We start from the raw sequence: 17,164 nt of genomic DNA, 5'->3' as shown, positions 1-17,164 counted from the left end.
GATAAATGGGATTTTTTAAATTACCTTTTTTTTTAATAACCCACAATAAAAACTTTGTGAGCAAATCAAGTTTACTATAATACATCAGGGTGAGTACTTATATTTTGTCCATGAATCAAGATTATATATTAGTGTTAGTGTTGCTGATGCCAAGTCACTATAAAATCTTGAAGGATCTTTGGAATTATTGAAGAAAGAGAACTTCTTATTAATATAGTATTTAGTATATTTGATGACATTCTACTTTCTGCACAGTCTTTCCTGATAAATGTGAACATTCATCTAACCATGATCCCCAGTAATCTTTCACTCTTGGATAAAAGGGAGTTTCTTAGAGCTACCACAGTTATCAGTCAAACCAGCTCCTTTTCTGCCTTTTGACTGTGAAGGTAAAGATATCAGACTCATATATGTAATGGGGAGAGTCTGTCCCAAATATTTCTTTGCTACATTTTCTACCCCTAAAATTATGTTGCAGCCTTGAAATTTCTTTCCTCCATTAGTGCCTCTCAAGTGTGGGAGGCAGCTGAAGTCAGTGTATAATTGCTTATTGTGGGGAGATTAATGGCTCTGGCTTGTCTTTATTCTCTCCAGCCCTCATTTTTGTGTCACCTGCCTATCAACACTCAGATCCCTAGTAGGTGCTATTAGACTAATATCTAAAGGTGAATTGAAAAGAAGTATCATTAAAAAATAAAGGACATGGGGCTCCCCTGGTGGCGCAGTGGTTGAGAGTCCGCCTGCCGACGCAGGGGACACGGGTTCGTGCCCCGGTCCGGGAGGATCCCACGTGCCGCGGAGTGGCTGGGCCCGTGAGCCGTGGCCTCTGAGCCTGCGCGTCCGGAGCCTGTGCTCCGCAACGGGAGAGGCCACAACAGTGAGAGGCCCGCGTACCGCAAAAAAAATAAATAAATAAATAAATAAAAATAAAGGACATGAAATATTGGGAAACTTCAGAGATCTCCATCTTTAAACTCTCTATCTCTTTTCAGGTTTTGTTTTGTTTTGTTTTGTTGTTTACCTTCCCATTTCAGTGAGCACCAGGAGCCATGGTTGCACTTCTTAGCATTTCAGAATCTGAGAATTGGCCCAGCTTTTATCACTGTCATAGTTGTTAAGGTATTTAATGACCTTAACTTTTCATATTTCTATTCCTTATTTTCCCGGCTGGCATCAGTCTCTTTAACAATCCCTGCTCTTGGGCTTCCCTGGTGGTGCAGTGGTTGAGAGTCCGCCTGCCGATGCAGGGGACACGGGTTCGTGCCCCGGTCCGGGAAGATCCCACATGCCGCGGAGCGGCTGGGCCCGTGAGCCATGGCCGCTGAGCCTGCGCATCCGGAGCCTGTGCTCCGCAACGGGAGAGGCCACAACGGTGAGAGGCCCGCGTACCGCAAAAAAAAAAAAAAAAAAAAAAAATCCCTGCTCTTATATCCTAGGCATACAGGAAAGATGGCAAAATGAGTCCTTTTTTTATTTTTATCCTGTCCGGGAGAGTGTTAAATGAAGCTATGTTTGTTCCAATGAATAGTAGAATTTGAAATCCCACAAAGCCACCTAGGTTATTAGATGAATATCACAGAGCTGCTTATTATGCGCTATAGCTTAATGTAGATTATAGATGTGACCAAACAGTAATTAGCAGAGCTAGAACTGTAATTAAACATTATTGTGCTGTTCCTTAGATTTCTTTTGCAAAGTAGAAGGAAATTGAACAGTAGTTCCACATCCATAGGTGGATTTCCTCACTTCTCCTCACCCTCAGAAATCTCCTTTAACTAATCAGATAGTTAAATAAAGTCATCCTCACACAAACAGAGATCCTGAACTCTACTTAGTAACTTAACTCTGATCAGTAAGGATGGTTTGATGCATACACACATTCATCAGCTCCTTATGTGTATTAATTCTGTTATTCTTAGTGATCAGTTCAGCTAAGTTTCTTCTCTTCAGATGTTCTACCACGGGGTTTAATTTGGCAAGCTGCTTGAATGCAACAGTGGTGTTTTGTACTTATATCTTAGATGTTGTTTTCTGGGTCTGTTAGTATAGAATTGGGAGCTTAGCTTTGTCTAGATGTTGGTAGCTTATCTTTTCCCTGGCCTCCCAGCAGCACTGAATAACCTAACAGGAAATGAAACCACTTACAGAAAAGAGCTGTCCTTGATGGCAGAGTGTGTAGGTGACTCCTTGGGGACTTACCGCCTTCCTTGATTAGGATTGCTGCCTCAACGATGGGACAGGTTGGCAATAGGACTTGCTCAAGCGAGGCAATAAGAAAGTTCACAGGAGTGACCTAAAAGGTTCAGGCCAATTCCTTTGTCCAAGAAAGGAGACTTTGCAGGAATTTCTCTTGCTAGTAGAAGAAAGGTATAGAAAAGGGAACAAACTCTTAAACAAAGAAAATGCACATACCAACTGTGAAGTTGCTTCTGTCTTAGTTCTTCCCCAAGAGAAAGAACCAAGAAACAGAGGTGAGGCTAAGAGTAAAGATGGTCTGTATACTCTGTCTCTGATTTCCCCCTCTCTAGTAACTCTCACTGGTAAAATCTCCAGGAAACTTTCTTTCCAAAGAGTTAATGAACTACCTTCTTATAGCATTCCTGAGAGGGCTTAATGATTAGAGCCAGAGTCCAGCACTACACAGCAGTAGTAGGAAATCCAGTTTGTTTTTTCTGTTGTTTTTACCTTCAAATCTGTGCTTAGAAATTTTAAAGGGTTTTTCAGGCATCTGCCACATCCCAAGAAGTTTGCCAAATTGGATTATTAATGCCTGATTTTCAAGAATACAAAAGACCAAAAATGCCTTTTGGCATTTACCATTATGCAGAAGATTCATTAGACAGGCTTCCACTTCCATTTTATGAAAAGGGTGGAGTTAGGGAAGTACAGGATGGATGTGTATAACAACGAACAGATAAGGGTAAGGTTTTGGCAGCTTTTCAGGGACCAGAATTGATCAGAATCAGTATTCTAGCATTTCTGTGGACACTGATAGTGATGGTCTGCAAATACTATCACTTGACTTGTAAGCCAAGAAGTCAGAGAGCTACCTATAGAGAATGGATGCAGTACCCAGATCTCAGCTTCTAGGCCAGGAAGGTGTAGGTGTGTGTGTGTGTGTGTGTGTATGTGTGTGTGCACGCGCATGCATGCATCTATGTGTTTAAAAGGAGGGAGATGGATTATAGGTAGAGTGGTGGTCATGCAGTAAACTATTTCAGAACCAGAGTTCTGTTGCAGAGCTGTCCAGCAGCTTGGATTATGGGTGCATGTGTGCCTTGCTTTCAATGTGGGTCTGTTGAAGGAGTACATTCAACCTGGTCTTTCACAAGGGAAGCAGGGTCCCAATCCTTGACTCTTATTTTCTAGGTCTTCTGATTGGTATCATACTTAATCTTTAGGGAAGATCAGTCAGTGTGTGTATTGAGTGCCTTTGCATATTCCAGACACTGTTTAGTTAGGGTGTAGGCAATATTGACTCAGAGTTGGTACTTTGTCAACCTGATAAATGCTAGGGTTTAAAGAATTAAGGGATTATTGCTTTTTATTACAATTTTTCTTTTAACTCTAGATGTGTTGCTTTCTTTTTGGAATCTAAGTAATCGCATTCTTGTGAGAGGGTCTAGTTTTTGAGGTAGATTGCTGGTTCTTGTGTTTGACTATAGACTGGTATAGATTGGTTTCTGGATAGTAACAGTACCTCCTGTTTCTTACATGTACACTTGATGTTAGATTCACACTCCGAAAGACCATTCTCATTAACCAATCGCTATTACAATCTCTATGGGTTAGAAACCCCCGACAGGTTGCTCCCAGCCCTCCTGTAGCTTTTAAGTAGATTTCCTTCTACCCAAAGATGAATTAAAGCTCTAGTCTTCCTGAAGTGGCATTCCTAGGATCTGGATATTTCTCCCCTTCTTTAATCCTACCTGTATTCTTGGATTTTATACCTGATTAATGTATTATTTGTTGAATGATAGATTGGAGGGAAGCAAAGTGGTAGCAGTAGAACATGCCTCAGAAGCTGAGCCTTTTCTTTCTCATCAATCTGTGTGTTCCCTTGCTATTGAAGTCTGGCCCTGATTCTCTTTCACTAGAGATTTTTTAATGAGACAAGTTTTTTAATACACTTTTAGCCAAGCACGGTTTATGAGGAGGATTGTTAAGAAATAGAGCTTCTCCTAGTCCAGGGTGCACTCATCTAAACCACTTAGATTTGTAATGGTGTCATGAGCTAGAACTTGAAAGTGAGGACCAAAGTCTTATATTTAAAGCCCTCTGCACTCTGGCAGGAAAGGATGTAGGACTAGATTAAATACAGAGAAGTTATTTCCTATAAATATCCTCCTTGTAACTCAACTACTACTTTCTCTTCCCCCACAGATGGAGTCCCCTGTCTCCACACCAGCAGTGCTGCCACTGCACCTTTTGGTGCCAGTGGTCAATAGTGACATCGCATCCCCCTGTGAGCAGATCATGGTTCGTACCCGATCAGTTGGGGTCAACACATGTGATGTGGCTCTGGCCACAGAGCCCGAGTGCCTGGGCCCCTGCGAACCTGGGACAAGCGTCAACCTTGAGGGCATCGTGTGGCAGGAAACAGAAGATGGTAAGTGCTATGTGTGGCTTTCCCATCCCTTCTCAACCTGCTTCTGTCAACAGGGGGGCTTATTGTTATAAATAATACCGAGTATTTACTAGGAGTCTCAAATGACCATAGTTTGCTGGTGATACCTACCCAGAGGATTATAGCAAACTTGTCTGTAAAATTGCCAGGCTTCTAGAGATTGCCAGTTTTTTAAATTAACTATCTTCCCTTCATAGCTATTCAGCGGTGTTGGCCCTGGCACTTAAGCAGTCAGTTGATAGGTGCTGGCCATGCAGTGATTCGAACTGTGTCTATACTCTCCATTTCCCTATCATTTTATATAGGAGAATATGAATATAAATGAACTTTTGGGTCAGGCTTGAAGAGAAAAAGTAATAAAAGGGCAGCTGTGGGAGTCAAGGAAATGGAAAACAGTCACCCCTAAGTTGACTTAGTGTTGGCTCATTGGATATGCAACTCTTGCCTTTTTTAGCACCTGGAGGTGTAGCCAGCTCCTTCCCACTGGTTGCCTCATTGCCCAGCCACCCACACCACTTTACGCATCTGTCACTTAGTACCTATTTTATAGGCCTAGGCAACAGGGAACTGTTTACATGGTCTTGTTTTCAGGCATCCACTAAGCAGTTGGCTCACTGTAGGGTGCTGCTGCCCAAGGCTACCATCCAGACTTCTTGTATGTTCTACTTGCCCCTGAGAACAGAATCTCTTCTGCTTTGAAAGTTTGTAAACCTGAAAAATTAGGGGTGCAGAGAGACTTAACCAGGTATTTCAGATCCCTTGGTACCATCTGCGGCGATTTGATTTGGTATACCTTCTTTTTATAAAGAATCCAAGTCCTTGTGAAAGAATGTGTGGTTAGAGAGGCTGTTCCTCAGAGTCCCATCATGTCTCTGCATTAGTAACGAGGCTTTCAAAGCATCCCCACTCTGAGGAGTTTAGAGGCCCATAGGAGCACAGCTAATTATCTCTGATGATCATAAGCAAGCTTATCAGTCTGCCTGTGGAAATTCAGGCATTTCATTCTAGTCATTTGAATAAAAACCAATCTGCCTCTCTGAATATTTTGCTGTGATCCAGTATTTATTTAAGGTTTTCTATGCAGTAGGTACTGATGTGATACAGGTTAAGAATTCTGTGTTCTTGGCTCTCTCGTTGTTAGCAATACAGTAAAGTTTCAGCTTTCAGAATAACATTGCTGATAAGGTTTTATTGTGTGCCTGAGACCATAATGCAAAAAGAAAAAGAAAATAATCCTATTGTGTTAGAAACTGATGCAGAGACAGTAGAGAGACAGGTTGACCTAGAGGTTGACTCTGTATGTGTGTATACAATATACAATCTGGAAATCACAAGTGACTATCTCTGATTTTAAAAATGTCATCTGCCGGGCTTCCCTGGTGGCGCGGTGGTTGAGGGTCCGCCTGCCGATGCAGGGGATACGGGTTCGTGCCCCGGTCCGGGAAGATCCCACATGCCGCGGAGCGGCTGGGCCCGTGAGCCATGGCCGCTGAGCCTGTGCGTCCGGAGCCTGCGCTCCGCAACGGGAGAGGCCACAGCGGTGAGAGGCCCGCGTACCACACACACAAAAAAAAAAAAAAAAAAAAAATGTCATCTGCCTATGGCCAAATATCTAAACAGCCAGAGTCTGTTGGAATGACAAACATATCCAGATCACAGCTCTGTGCCATCAGGCAAACTTCAGGGCCTCTTGCTTCAATATATTGAAGATAGAAAACATCAATTTTCTGCCAATTTACTGTATTCTTCCCGTCTTTATGGTAGTGACTTTCTCCAAGGGCAGAATGCTTTTTATGTATGTGAACCTGATAAAAACTCTGAGAGTGAGGCTAATAACCCTTTCACTCTCCTGAGAACAATGGTTACCTTTTTATCTGAGGATTCCTGTTCTCCCTCCCTGCCAGGGGGATGCTAGCACAGATTTTTTTTTTTTTAATTGTTTGCTCTGAACGACTCTCTGGTTGTCACTGGCGGCCTATTACCAAGTTCCCCTGTTACACACTTTCAATGCACCCTGCACTTTATTTCACAGTACTTATCACAATTTGCAGTTTTGTATATAATTGTATTTTTCTGTTAATGTCTGTCTCTTCCACTGTTCCAAAAGTTCTGTGAGCTCAGAGACTGTGTGTTGCTCACCATTATATCCCCAGTACTTAATGGCTGGCATCTATAGTAGGCCCTCACAAATATTTATTTGAATGAATGGATGCTTACACCATCTCATTGTCATTTCTGGATCTATGTTAATATATATCTAATAGATACTATAAAATCAGATACTTTCCAGAATTCTATACCTTCTCTGAAACTCAGAATAAATATTACTTTCACCAAGTTTAAGATCACTCTAACTTATTTAAACCTGTAAGATGTTAGTCCTCTACGTTTAATACCATATTTTCAACCACTTATCATATTGTATTTCAGGGCTTATTACCTCTCTTCTTTTTCTTTGATCCCAAGGGAAAGAGAACTGTTCTGCAATGATATACTCTACTTTGCTTTCTGACCGTCCCAGAGGGCCTTCACCTGAACTGTCTGTGGGCAAAGGTCTGAATTAGGATCAGAACTGGTTCACATTCCTTTTCATCTTTAAACAGAGATTTCCTGCAAAGATCATTCTCTGCAGATCTATAAGATCTAGTGTACTGAGTCCGTTTTCAAGTTAATAATAAGAACTATATACAGATACTTTTTTTAAAAAAAATCCTTCCAGCCTTCTAGGTTTTTTTGTCTGCTACCCCAACTTTTTATACTTTCTGTCTCTTTGCCTGGCAAACTACTGTCTTCAAACTGAAAAACCCTTACGGCTTAGACAGAAGCTATGAGTGCTTGGCCTCTGAGGGGAATGGAGGATCCTGTGGTTCCTATACAACTGAGCCACCTTGCTGAGAACAGGTGTAAGGGTCATGACCTCAATTCTTCCTGATTTCTTTGCTTACCTGTCCTGCATTGTTGCTTTCTTTCCTATCTCTCACTGTAAACCTTGCCTTGGAGGCATTTTAAAAGTCCTGCAGATCCCATCTCCTTTTTAGGCTGTTCGTGATTCATCCAGCACTACAAAGATCCTCCTTAACTAGGCTCAACCTTAGGACTATTAAGAAGACCCAAATATAACCTAGAGTGTCTTCCTTGGCTTTTTTAAGACATATTCTTAGCACTTATGCAAAGATCTGATTCCCCCAATTTCATTTTGTCCCACCTCACTTCAAATCAAAATAACAGGTTCCAAGTCTATTTCTGGTTCACAGATCTTACCTTAACCCATGGTCCTGGAAACGTATACTTTTGTTGAGGCAAAATTGCTTACTGGCTTCTACGGCATTTTAAAGAAAGGCGAAGCTGACTTATTAGATAAGAATTTCAGGAAATGCTACAGGTTCCCCTTTCTAGACTACAGCACTAAGTCGAAGGCCATCACTAGTGATATATTTTACTTCAGCAAATGTGCTTTCTAGACAGAATTTGTGGTACTGTGGAAAGAGCCCTAGAGTGAAAATCAGGAGACCTCTATATCTCTGCCACTATTGTTGTATGACCTTGGGCAAATTCCTTAACTTCTTTGGACTGTAGTTACCTCATCTCTTAAGTATAGTTGAACTAGATGACCAATAAGGACATATCCAGCTTTTAAGTTATTAGAATCTATGGTTTAAACCTTGGAGTCAGCGTGGATCCAATACTAGTTGACCATGGCATCTTGAAAATGAATCGTTTCAGAGCTTCCCTGGTGGCACAGTGGTTAAGAATCCGCCTGCCAGTGCAGGGGACACGGGTTCAAGCCCTGGTCCGGGAACATCCCACATGCCGTGGAGAAACTAAGCCCGTGCACCAAAACTACTGAGCCTGAGCTCTAGAACCCACGAGCCACAACTACGGAGCCCATGTGCCACAGCTACTGAAGCCCCCATCTCTGCTACCCAACCAGATGCAACCCAGAGTGGTTCTACTTTTGGGTGATTTATATGTTAAGCTCCTTTGTAAAACTATATTTGAAGAGGATTCTGCTGTTAAAAAAAAAAGCTTTGATAATCATTTATCTAGGTTCACCATCCCACTCCATGTAGAAATCTCTCTTACAACATCTCTAAAATTCTTTTTCTCCAGTCTTCTTTACCAAAATATCAGAAAGACAGAAGTTGTAGTGCTATAAGACCACATTTTTGAAGCTGAAGTGAGTGCAACTCCATTGTATTCCAGAGGGTATGAAAAGCTCTGTGATAAGCTTGGCCTTATCCTCCACAGCTGAATTCTAGCTTAATGATTTGGTGAGGAGGAGAAAGTTTTCAGTTTTTGCACTTGGTAAAGGTTTTGTCATATATGTGCACAAGAAAACATGGAAAGGCTATGCGTCCCCATCTCCACATCAGGGTATACATTTTTAGTCCAACAACTAGGAGTGTCTGCAGCTGTTGGAGATGAATTGTTTTAAGGAATAATAGTGCCCTACAGAAAAAATATCTCTGAACTAGAGTCTGGAGAGTTGAATTCCAGAACAGATTGTGCATTTAGCTACCCATGTGATCTTGGATAAGTCTCTGAACTTCTCCTGGCCTTAGATTTCTAATTTATGGGGGCTTGGGTTAGATCTGTCCTGTCCAGTAGAAGTTTTTGTGGTGGAAATATGCTCTCCGAAATGATAGTCTAGTGACACATGATATTGAGCACCTGAAATGTGGCACGTGGAACTGAAGGACTGAATTTTAAATTTTATTAAATTTAAATATTCATATATAGCTAGTGGTTTACCATATTGAATATCATAGGGGCTAGGTGGTATTGAAATTACATATACTCTAAAAGTGTATATTTGCTCTGAGATGGAAAGAGTAATCTATGGGAGAAGGATGAGGGTGGGTAAATAGCTGACATCTGCACAGAGCCAGGGTGACTTCTGTGTATTCTGGCCCCTGTTACCTAGCAGAACAGTTGGCCCTGCTTCAGACTCTGTGGTTGAGCCCTGTACTTTGGTCTGTGGGACAAAGTTTTCTCATTATCAGAGTAATAGGCAGTGGTTTTGCTTAGCAGGAAGTTAGTTAGCCTGTGGTAGCTCTGCGAGAACCTGCCTCAGCGGTTCTTCATCCTCATCTGATTACAGATCCCGACTGTGGGTGTCTTTGTCCTTCTCACTAACAGGAAGAGGCTATCCATTAATCTTTCATGGAAATGGTAACCTTGATAGTTACCCTTGGTTTATTCTGTGTGATTACGATGTAGGACAGTACTTGTGTGAACTATGAAATATCTAATTTTAGGTATTTGTACTGGAAAGTTAGGATGGTTCTCAGCTACTGATTTTTCTTTTTCCTTGACTATAATTAACACTCCTTCACCTTCAGTCTCACCTCAGGCAGCACTTACCTGGAGAGGGATGGTGCACAGTGACCAGGGTTTCTCCACTGCATAGCCAATTGCTTACTAGCCTGATTCCTGCAGAAACAGCTCTACCAATAACACAGTCATAAAGAGCCAGCAGCCATTGTCTGGCACCACAAATCTCATAGCAACAGACCACCACATGGCAACAGGCAGCCACACAAAGGAAACATTGGGGAAATCAACACTTACTTTCTCCTAGCCCCTCCTCTACGCAGAACAACAGCCAACACATTCTTTCCACCTAGCAGTTTACTCCCAGGGGGTGCTTTAGGGCAGTTACGTGTTTGAACACCCCTGTGGATTATGTTACCTGTCCACTGTCATAGATTTAAATCCCAAAGCCCTAAGGAAAAATTTCAGTTACAGCCTTTTTTGAGTTTCATTTTGCAAATTGCAAAATAAACTAATCTCCAAAGGAAAGAGATTCTTTTGTGCACTCTTACCCACCTCCTCCCTGCCTGCCAGCAAAGGACTGTCCGCAGTTAAGTTGGCCAGGCTGAAGGCTTACCAGATAGGTAAGGGTTGTTTCAAATGAGATTCTTTCGGTATTTCAGTAACAAAACCCTCTCAGATGGGCTCAAAGACAGACCTATGTTGTTATTAATGCTATCCTCTAACAAATAATTTAGTTCCTGATACTTATGTATGAACTCCGGAAGTGATACCTAGGCAATAAATATAGTTCTGGTATAAACTGGGTCTAATCACTAGCCCGGGCTGATTGAGCTTTGGCACATGATTCCAAGGGGAAAAGGCTCTCCATTAGAGACTTTTGAGTTTTCTTGCCCTGTCGATAAGGTTATTTAACTGGTCTGTTATAACACTTAGTTTGTTCATTTGTAAAATGAGGAGGTTGGACTGCATATCTCTGTGGTCCTTCCAGCTCTGACATTTGTGATTCTGTGATCATTAGTGTGGGACAGAAGAGGGAACTGTCTTTGTTAATCATTGGTTGTGGCGAGATCTGCTGGAAGATGTTGTACCCTCCCATTTCGGTGCTTACACTGCTAAGAACAGGTCCTGGGGCTTCCCTGGTGGCACAGTGGTTAAGAATCTGCCTGCCAATGCAGGGGACGTGGGTTCGAGCCCTGGTCCAGGAAGATCCCGCATGCCGCGGAGCAACTAAGCCCGTGCGCCACAACTACTGAGCCTGTGCCCTAGAGCCCGCGAGCCACAACTACTGAGCCCGCAAGCCACAACTACTGAGCCCGCGTGCCACAATACTGAAGCTCGCGCACCTAGAGCCCGTGCTCCACAAGAGAAGCCACTGCAATGAGAAGCCTGCGGACTGCAAAGAAGAGTAGCCTCCGCTCGCCACAACTAGAGAAAGCCCGCACGCAGCAACCAAGACCCAACGCAGCCATAAATAAATAAATAAATTTTAAAAAAGAAAAAAGGTCCTGGCCCTGCCCTGATGGATAAAGCTGCTATTACAGTGATGGGCAGAAGCTGTTAACAAACTTGGCAACTAGCCTTTTTCTCCCACAGCAGGAGTTTCAGACCAGTTCAGGCCAGCTGCTGCTGCGAGATTCTCTCTCTCTGTCTCTCTCTCTGTCTCTCTGTCTCTCTCTCTCTCTCTCCCCCTCTCTCTCTCCCCCTCTCTCCCCCAACCCCTCTCTTCCCCCCGCCCTCTCTCTCTCTCTTTCTCTCTCTCCACACCCCCTCTGTGTCTCTTGACTATTCTGTGAAACGAGAGGCTGTTCCCTACCTCTTCTGCTACTTCATTATCCCATCTCCCTTAGGCTTTACAGAACAAAGAAATCATAGGGCATCAACTTTATAATTTAGGCAGCTGGAGATAATTTCCCAAGCATAGGATGGGTAGGTAGCTGATTCCCCCTGGCATGAGGCAGCACTGCTAAATGGCCATGTGTTTTGTCTGCCAGCCTTAGGCTTTGTTAGGCCCGTTTAGGCTTCTCTGTATTTGAGTTAAATTATAGTGGCAAACCAGGCCCATGTACTTTTAGAGGGTTAGGGGTTAGGAAAAAATGGAAAGTGGGTCATTTATAGGCCCTGCTACTTGCTAATTACATAAGGAATTTTTGTTTAAACTGCTGTCCCAATGCTTATTCCTGCCAGAGCCTTTATTTCCCTTAGTTGCTGCCTTCATGGCCTTCTCCATAGCAACAAGGTCTATGACAAAAAGGCTGCAGGGAGAAATTGAGTAGCTCCCCTCCCACAAATTGTACTCTGTTTTCTTTTTAGGATGTCTAAAAAGAGCCTGAAAGACTGCTATCAAATAATTTTCTACCCCCATTGAACTCATAATCAAATGAAACTTTTAACCCTTAACTATTTTAGTGAACAACCTGCTTTCTTCTTATTTGACTCTGATTGTTCCCATCTTTTGAAAATTTTCCCATATCATTCAATACACTTGAAATACAGTGCATCTTCCCATTAAGCAAGCTCCCCTCTGCTTTTTAGTTTTTACCCTGCTCCTTAGAATTGTTATATTTTTAAAATCTCCCAGAATTGAGTATCAATATGGAGAAAGAATGAAGAAAGTAGGAACGCCCCCCCGCCGCCCCCAGATGCTGTTGCATTAGATATTAGACTGGTCTGCCACCCTGGAGGTTGCACAGACTGCCTAAAGTATAGAACTAGTCTGCACTTCAGCTGCTCCTGGCACTGATCTACAGGAGTCACAAACCCAAAGTTTTTAATTTTGTTTTTCGTTAATAGGTCTTATTTAACAATAATATAAATATAAGTATGTGCACAAATCATAGGCATACAGGTCCTTGAATTTTCAAGAGTAGTGTTACACATTTTGAACATAAATAGAGTATGTACTTTCTTACGTGTTTGTATACCCTTGTAGCTGTTCAACATTATGCCAGTGAAATTCATCTGTATTGTTGCATGTGGCTGTACTTTGTTTATTCTCATTATTTTGTATTTCATGAATATAATGTGAATATAATGCTACTTACTTTCAGTTGTTGATGGACATTTGGGCTGTTTTTAGTTTGGGGCTGTTGTGAAAACTGTTGCTGTAAAAAAAATTTTATTATTATTTTATTTATTTATTTATGGCTGCATTGGGTCTTCATTGCTGCACATGGGTTTTCTCTAGTTGCAGGGAGCAGAGGCTACTCTTCATTGCGGTGCACGGGCTTCTCATTGCAGTGGCTTCTCTTGTTGCAGAGCACGGGCTCTAGGCTCGCGGGCTTCAGTAGTTGTGGCTCACAGGCTCTAGAGCGCAGGCTCAGTAGTTGTGGCACATGGGCTTAGTTGCTCTGCGGCACATGGGATCTTCCCAGACCAGGGCTCAAACCCATGTACCCTGCATTGGCAGGCGGATTCTTAACCACTGCGCCACCAGAGAAGCCCCGCTGTGAAAATTTTTGTACACATCTTTTGGGAAAATATATTCTATTCTGTGTATTTCTATTATAGAAATATAAATATATTTCTATTCTGTGTATACTTAGGAATGGAATTCCTAGATCAGATCATAAGGTAGGCATATGATCAGTTTTAATAGATGTTGCCAGTTTCCCAAAGTATCTGAACCAATTTATACTCCTACTTCCAATTAGAATCCTGGTTGCTCTGCATCCTTGCCAACACTTGACCTTATGTCTTTTTCATTTTAGCCATTCTGGTTGGTGTGTAGTGGTATCTCATTGTGGTGTTAGTTTGCATTTCCATGATAAATCATGAAATTAAGCATCTTTTCATGTACTTATTGGAAATTTGGAAATCTCATTTTATAAGTACATGTTCAAATCTTTTACCTGTTTTTGGATTGGGTTGTATGTTTTCTTCTTACTGATTTGTTAGGAGTTCTCTGTATAGTATGGTTAAGAGTCCTTTGAAGATATATGTATCATAAATATCTTCTCCTGTTTCCTACTTTTTCATGAATGGAAGTTCTTTGTTTTTATAAAGTCTGGTTTATCATTTTTTTTCTTTTATAGTTAGTGCTTTTTTGTGCCCTGTTTAAGAAAACTTTGCCTTTCCCAAAATAATGAAGATATTCTCCTATATTCTTTTTCTGAGAACTTTATTGTTTTCCATTTCATATTTAGATCTGTAGTGTATCTGAATTTGATTTTTTTTAGGATGTGAACTTAGAGTCAAGATTCTGTTTTTTTCATATGGATACATAATTGACCCAGCACTTTATTGAAAAGACCATCCTTTCCCCCACTGCAGTTCAGTGTCACATAAGTCATAAGTCAAGTGACATATGAATGGGTTTATTTCTGGGCTCTCTCTTCTTTTCCAGTAATCCATCCGTCTAGTCTTGTGTCAGTGCTATACTGTCTTAATAACTATAACTTTATACGTCATCATATATCATAGTGTAAGTCCTCCAACTTTATCATACTTCTTCAAGATTGCCTTGACTATTCTTGACCTTTTGCATTTCCATATAGATTTTAGGATCAGCTTGTAAATTTTTACTTGGGGAAAAAAGAAAAACCTGCTGAGATTTTGATTACATTGAGTCTACAGATCCATTTGGGAAAGACCTGAAGTTTTATCCTTTTATTTAAGCTTAGGATTACTCATTTGGGGGGTGGTACAAAATCAGAGCAAGTCAGTGATATCACTTGAGGAGCTTGTTTAAAATACATGTTAGCTATCCCACACTCATATTCTGAATCATCAGGTTCAGGATGGAGCTTGGGCGTGTTTATTGTGAAATAGCTCCCCAAGATTTATGATTTGCTGCCACTGTTCTTCACCCACCCTACTGGTGAACCACAGACCTAGACTGTAATCTCCTTGGCTAGTGGCAGTAATTCACTGAGGCTGAAGTAAAATCTGACTTGTTTAATCATTACCAGTCTGCTTTTGAGGCTGTATTAGTGGGCCACCATAACAAAGTACCAAAACTTGGATGGCTTAAAATAACAAATTTTTTGTCTCATGGCTCTGGAGGCTAAAAGTGAGAAATCAAGGTGTTGGCAGAGCTTTGTTCTCTCTGATGGTTTGAGGGAAGAATTCTTCCTTGCCTCTTCTAGCATCTGGTGTTTGCCGGCAATCCTTGGTGTCCCTTGGCTTATAGGTGCCATCACTCCAGTCACATGACTTTCTTTTTCCTGTGTGCCTTCACATTTTCTTCTCTCTGAGTGAGTCTGTCACTGTGTTCAAATTTATACTTTTTATTAGGACACCAGTCATATTGGATTAGAGCCCACTTAAATGACCTCATTTTAACTTGTCTCTGTAAGGACCCTATTTCAAAATAAAATCACATTCTGAAGTACTGGGAATTTGGACTTCAATATATCTTTTTGGGGAGGGACACAATTCACCCGTAACAGAGGCCATCAAAAATTTTAGAATACTTATTGTCACAAGTTAGAGAAAGGAAGGAAATCAAGAACTGCACAAAATAAAGAGAGACATTGCTTCCCAAGCCGGTCTGGGCAGAAGAGGATCCACCCTCTGATCCCAGCTGTTCCTCTCCTACATTACTATTTCCCACCTCCTTGGCACTGAGAGCCTCAGTGTGATTCAATTCTACTCTGTTAACAAACCCTGAAAATGCCAAGTGGAGATTACCGGAAAGAAAAAGAAGCTTCAGCATTTACCTACATCTCTCAGCTTCTAGCTGAAGAAGGCTGAAAGGGAAAGTACCTCTTGTAGGCTAGCCCCTAGCTATATTCTTATCCTGATTCTTCCTGCTAGGTCATAAAGCAGTAAAACTGTGGACAAGGGTGATTCCATCTCAACCCCAGGCAAGTATTTCCTCAGAGCTGTCCTGTTAAGATGATACCTTCCTTCTTACTCCCAGTGGTTTTCAGACAAGGACTGTAGCTGGACAGGCGAAGACATGCTGGCCTCTGCTGAGCCACCTCTCACTATGGGCATACACTGTGTGGTTACCTTACCAAGAGGAAAGGGAGGATGTGAGATTTCAGGGTGTGGTAAACCAGCTTTTGTCACACTTACACAGTTTCCATGGTGTGAGAACTTGTAGGTGGGAGGAGGAGCTATATCAGATCTTTAGCTTTCCTCCCCAGCCTCCTGGTCCCCGCAGTCTGGGGGTGGAGTGGTTTACATTTGGTGGATGTTCCACTTTGGCCTTACATCTCTAACCTGTACTAGGATATAGTTTTCTTTTCCTGATTAGAGTTTTAGCAGCATCAGATCTACCTAACCTACTCCCCAAATTGGTACTTGCCTAATAATGGTTTCAACTGTCATCTATTATATTTGTACTTGAATATCTGTGGAGAGAGAATACCATAGTCATGTGAAAATGGCTCCAGGATGATGGGTGTTACTTTTGTGCTTTCTTTGGCTCATTCTGCCCCAAAAGATACCAGAAATAAGGGTTTAGGATTTTTGTTTCCTGTCATTCCCAGAACGTTTTTGCTGCACATTAGAATGTGGGGCGGGGATTTAAAAAGCCATGATGCTCAGGTCTCACCTAGCTAAACGACATCAGAGTGGCTGTAGATGGGAGCCAGGTGTCAGTAGTTTTTAAAGATCTCCAGGTGCATCCAGTGTGCAGCAAGTTGGGAACCACTGCTCCATAAGTTTCAAACATTTCTGGAGAAGACTTTATCCTAAATTGTTTTATTGGATAACCTCACAGATTTCTACTTAGAATGTTAGTAAAGGGCTCCTGGGAAGCCCTTTACCAGGAGCCCTTTACTAAGACTCTCTTTGGAATTATTCTCTCTAAAGGAATAATAATCACATTTCTGCCTTTGGGTTTCTGGTTTTGAAAGATCCGTGCATGATTTGATCCTTCCCTACAGTCAAATCCATGACTTGTAGATGAATGGATTGCCAGGGTAAGTGAGATAAAAACCTGGAAATGTTGCTGTTAAGCTGATTTTAGGTTCTGCCTGCATGAGGTTTAAGACATAAGAATTTATAGCATAGCAAAACATTCTCTCTAATAATTTTCACTGAAGTAGGCAAATTTGGGACTAGAGTTTTCCTTGAAATATGGCACTCTTTACCAAAGTTCCTGATATTACTACATGGCAAACCCATAAAAAAATAGTTTTCAGATAACATCCAATTTAGGGAAAAAAATCTTAGTTGGTAGATGAACCACAGATGGTCCTAATTTTCTCTAGTCTTTTCAAAATCTCTGAATGCTACTCACTCTTGTGAATTTCTGATTATGTTCACCCTCTCCCTGTATCTGTGGTTTGAACTTTTGTCCTGGAAGAAACA

General features: G+C 41.6%; 1 protein-coding gene across 6 annotated transcripts in view; it reads left to right on the top strand.

Annotated features, from left to right (window-relative positions):
* ZNF609 (zinc finger protein 609) overlaps window positions 1-17,164 on the top strand; it is a 229,953-nt gene that overhangs the window by 166,188 nt on the left and 46,601 nt on the right. For all 6 annotated transcript variants that reach the window (XM_067029657.1, XM_067029659.1, XM_067029658.1 and 3 more), the window contains one exon: window positions 4,384-4,609. In XM_067029657.1, coding sequence (XP_066885758.1) covers window positions 4,384-4,609 — 226 coding nt within the window. The remainder of the gene's footprint in view (window positions 1-4,383; window positions 4,610-17,164) is intronic.

The sequence above is a fragment of the Kogia breviceps genome, chromosome 3 (assembly GCF_026419965.1).
Source record: "Kogia breviceps isolate mKogBre1 chromosome 3, mKogBre1 haplotype 1, whole genome shotgun sequence".
Classification (NCBI taxonomy): Eukaryota; Metazoa; Chordata; class Mammalia; order Artiodactyla; family Physeteridae; genus Kogia; species Kogia breviceps.
Note: the sequence above shows the minus strand (reverse complement) of the source record. Positions and strands in the feature narration are given on the sequence as shown.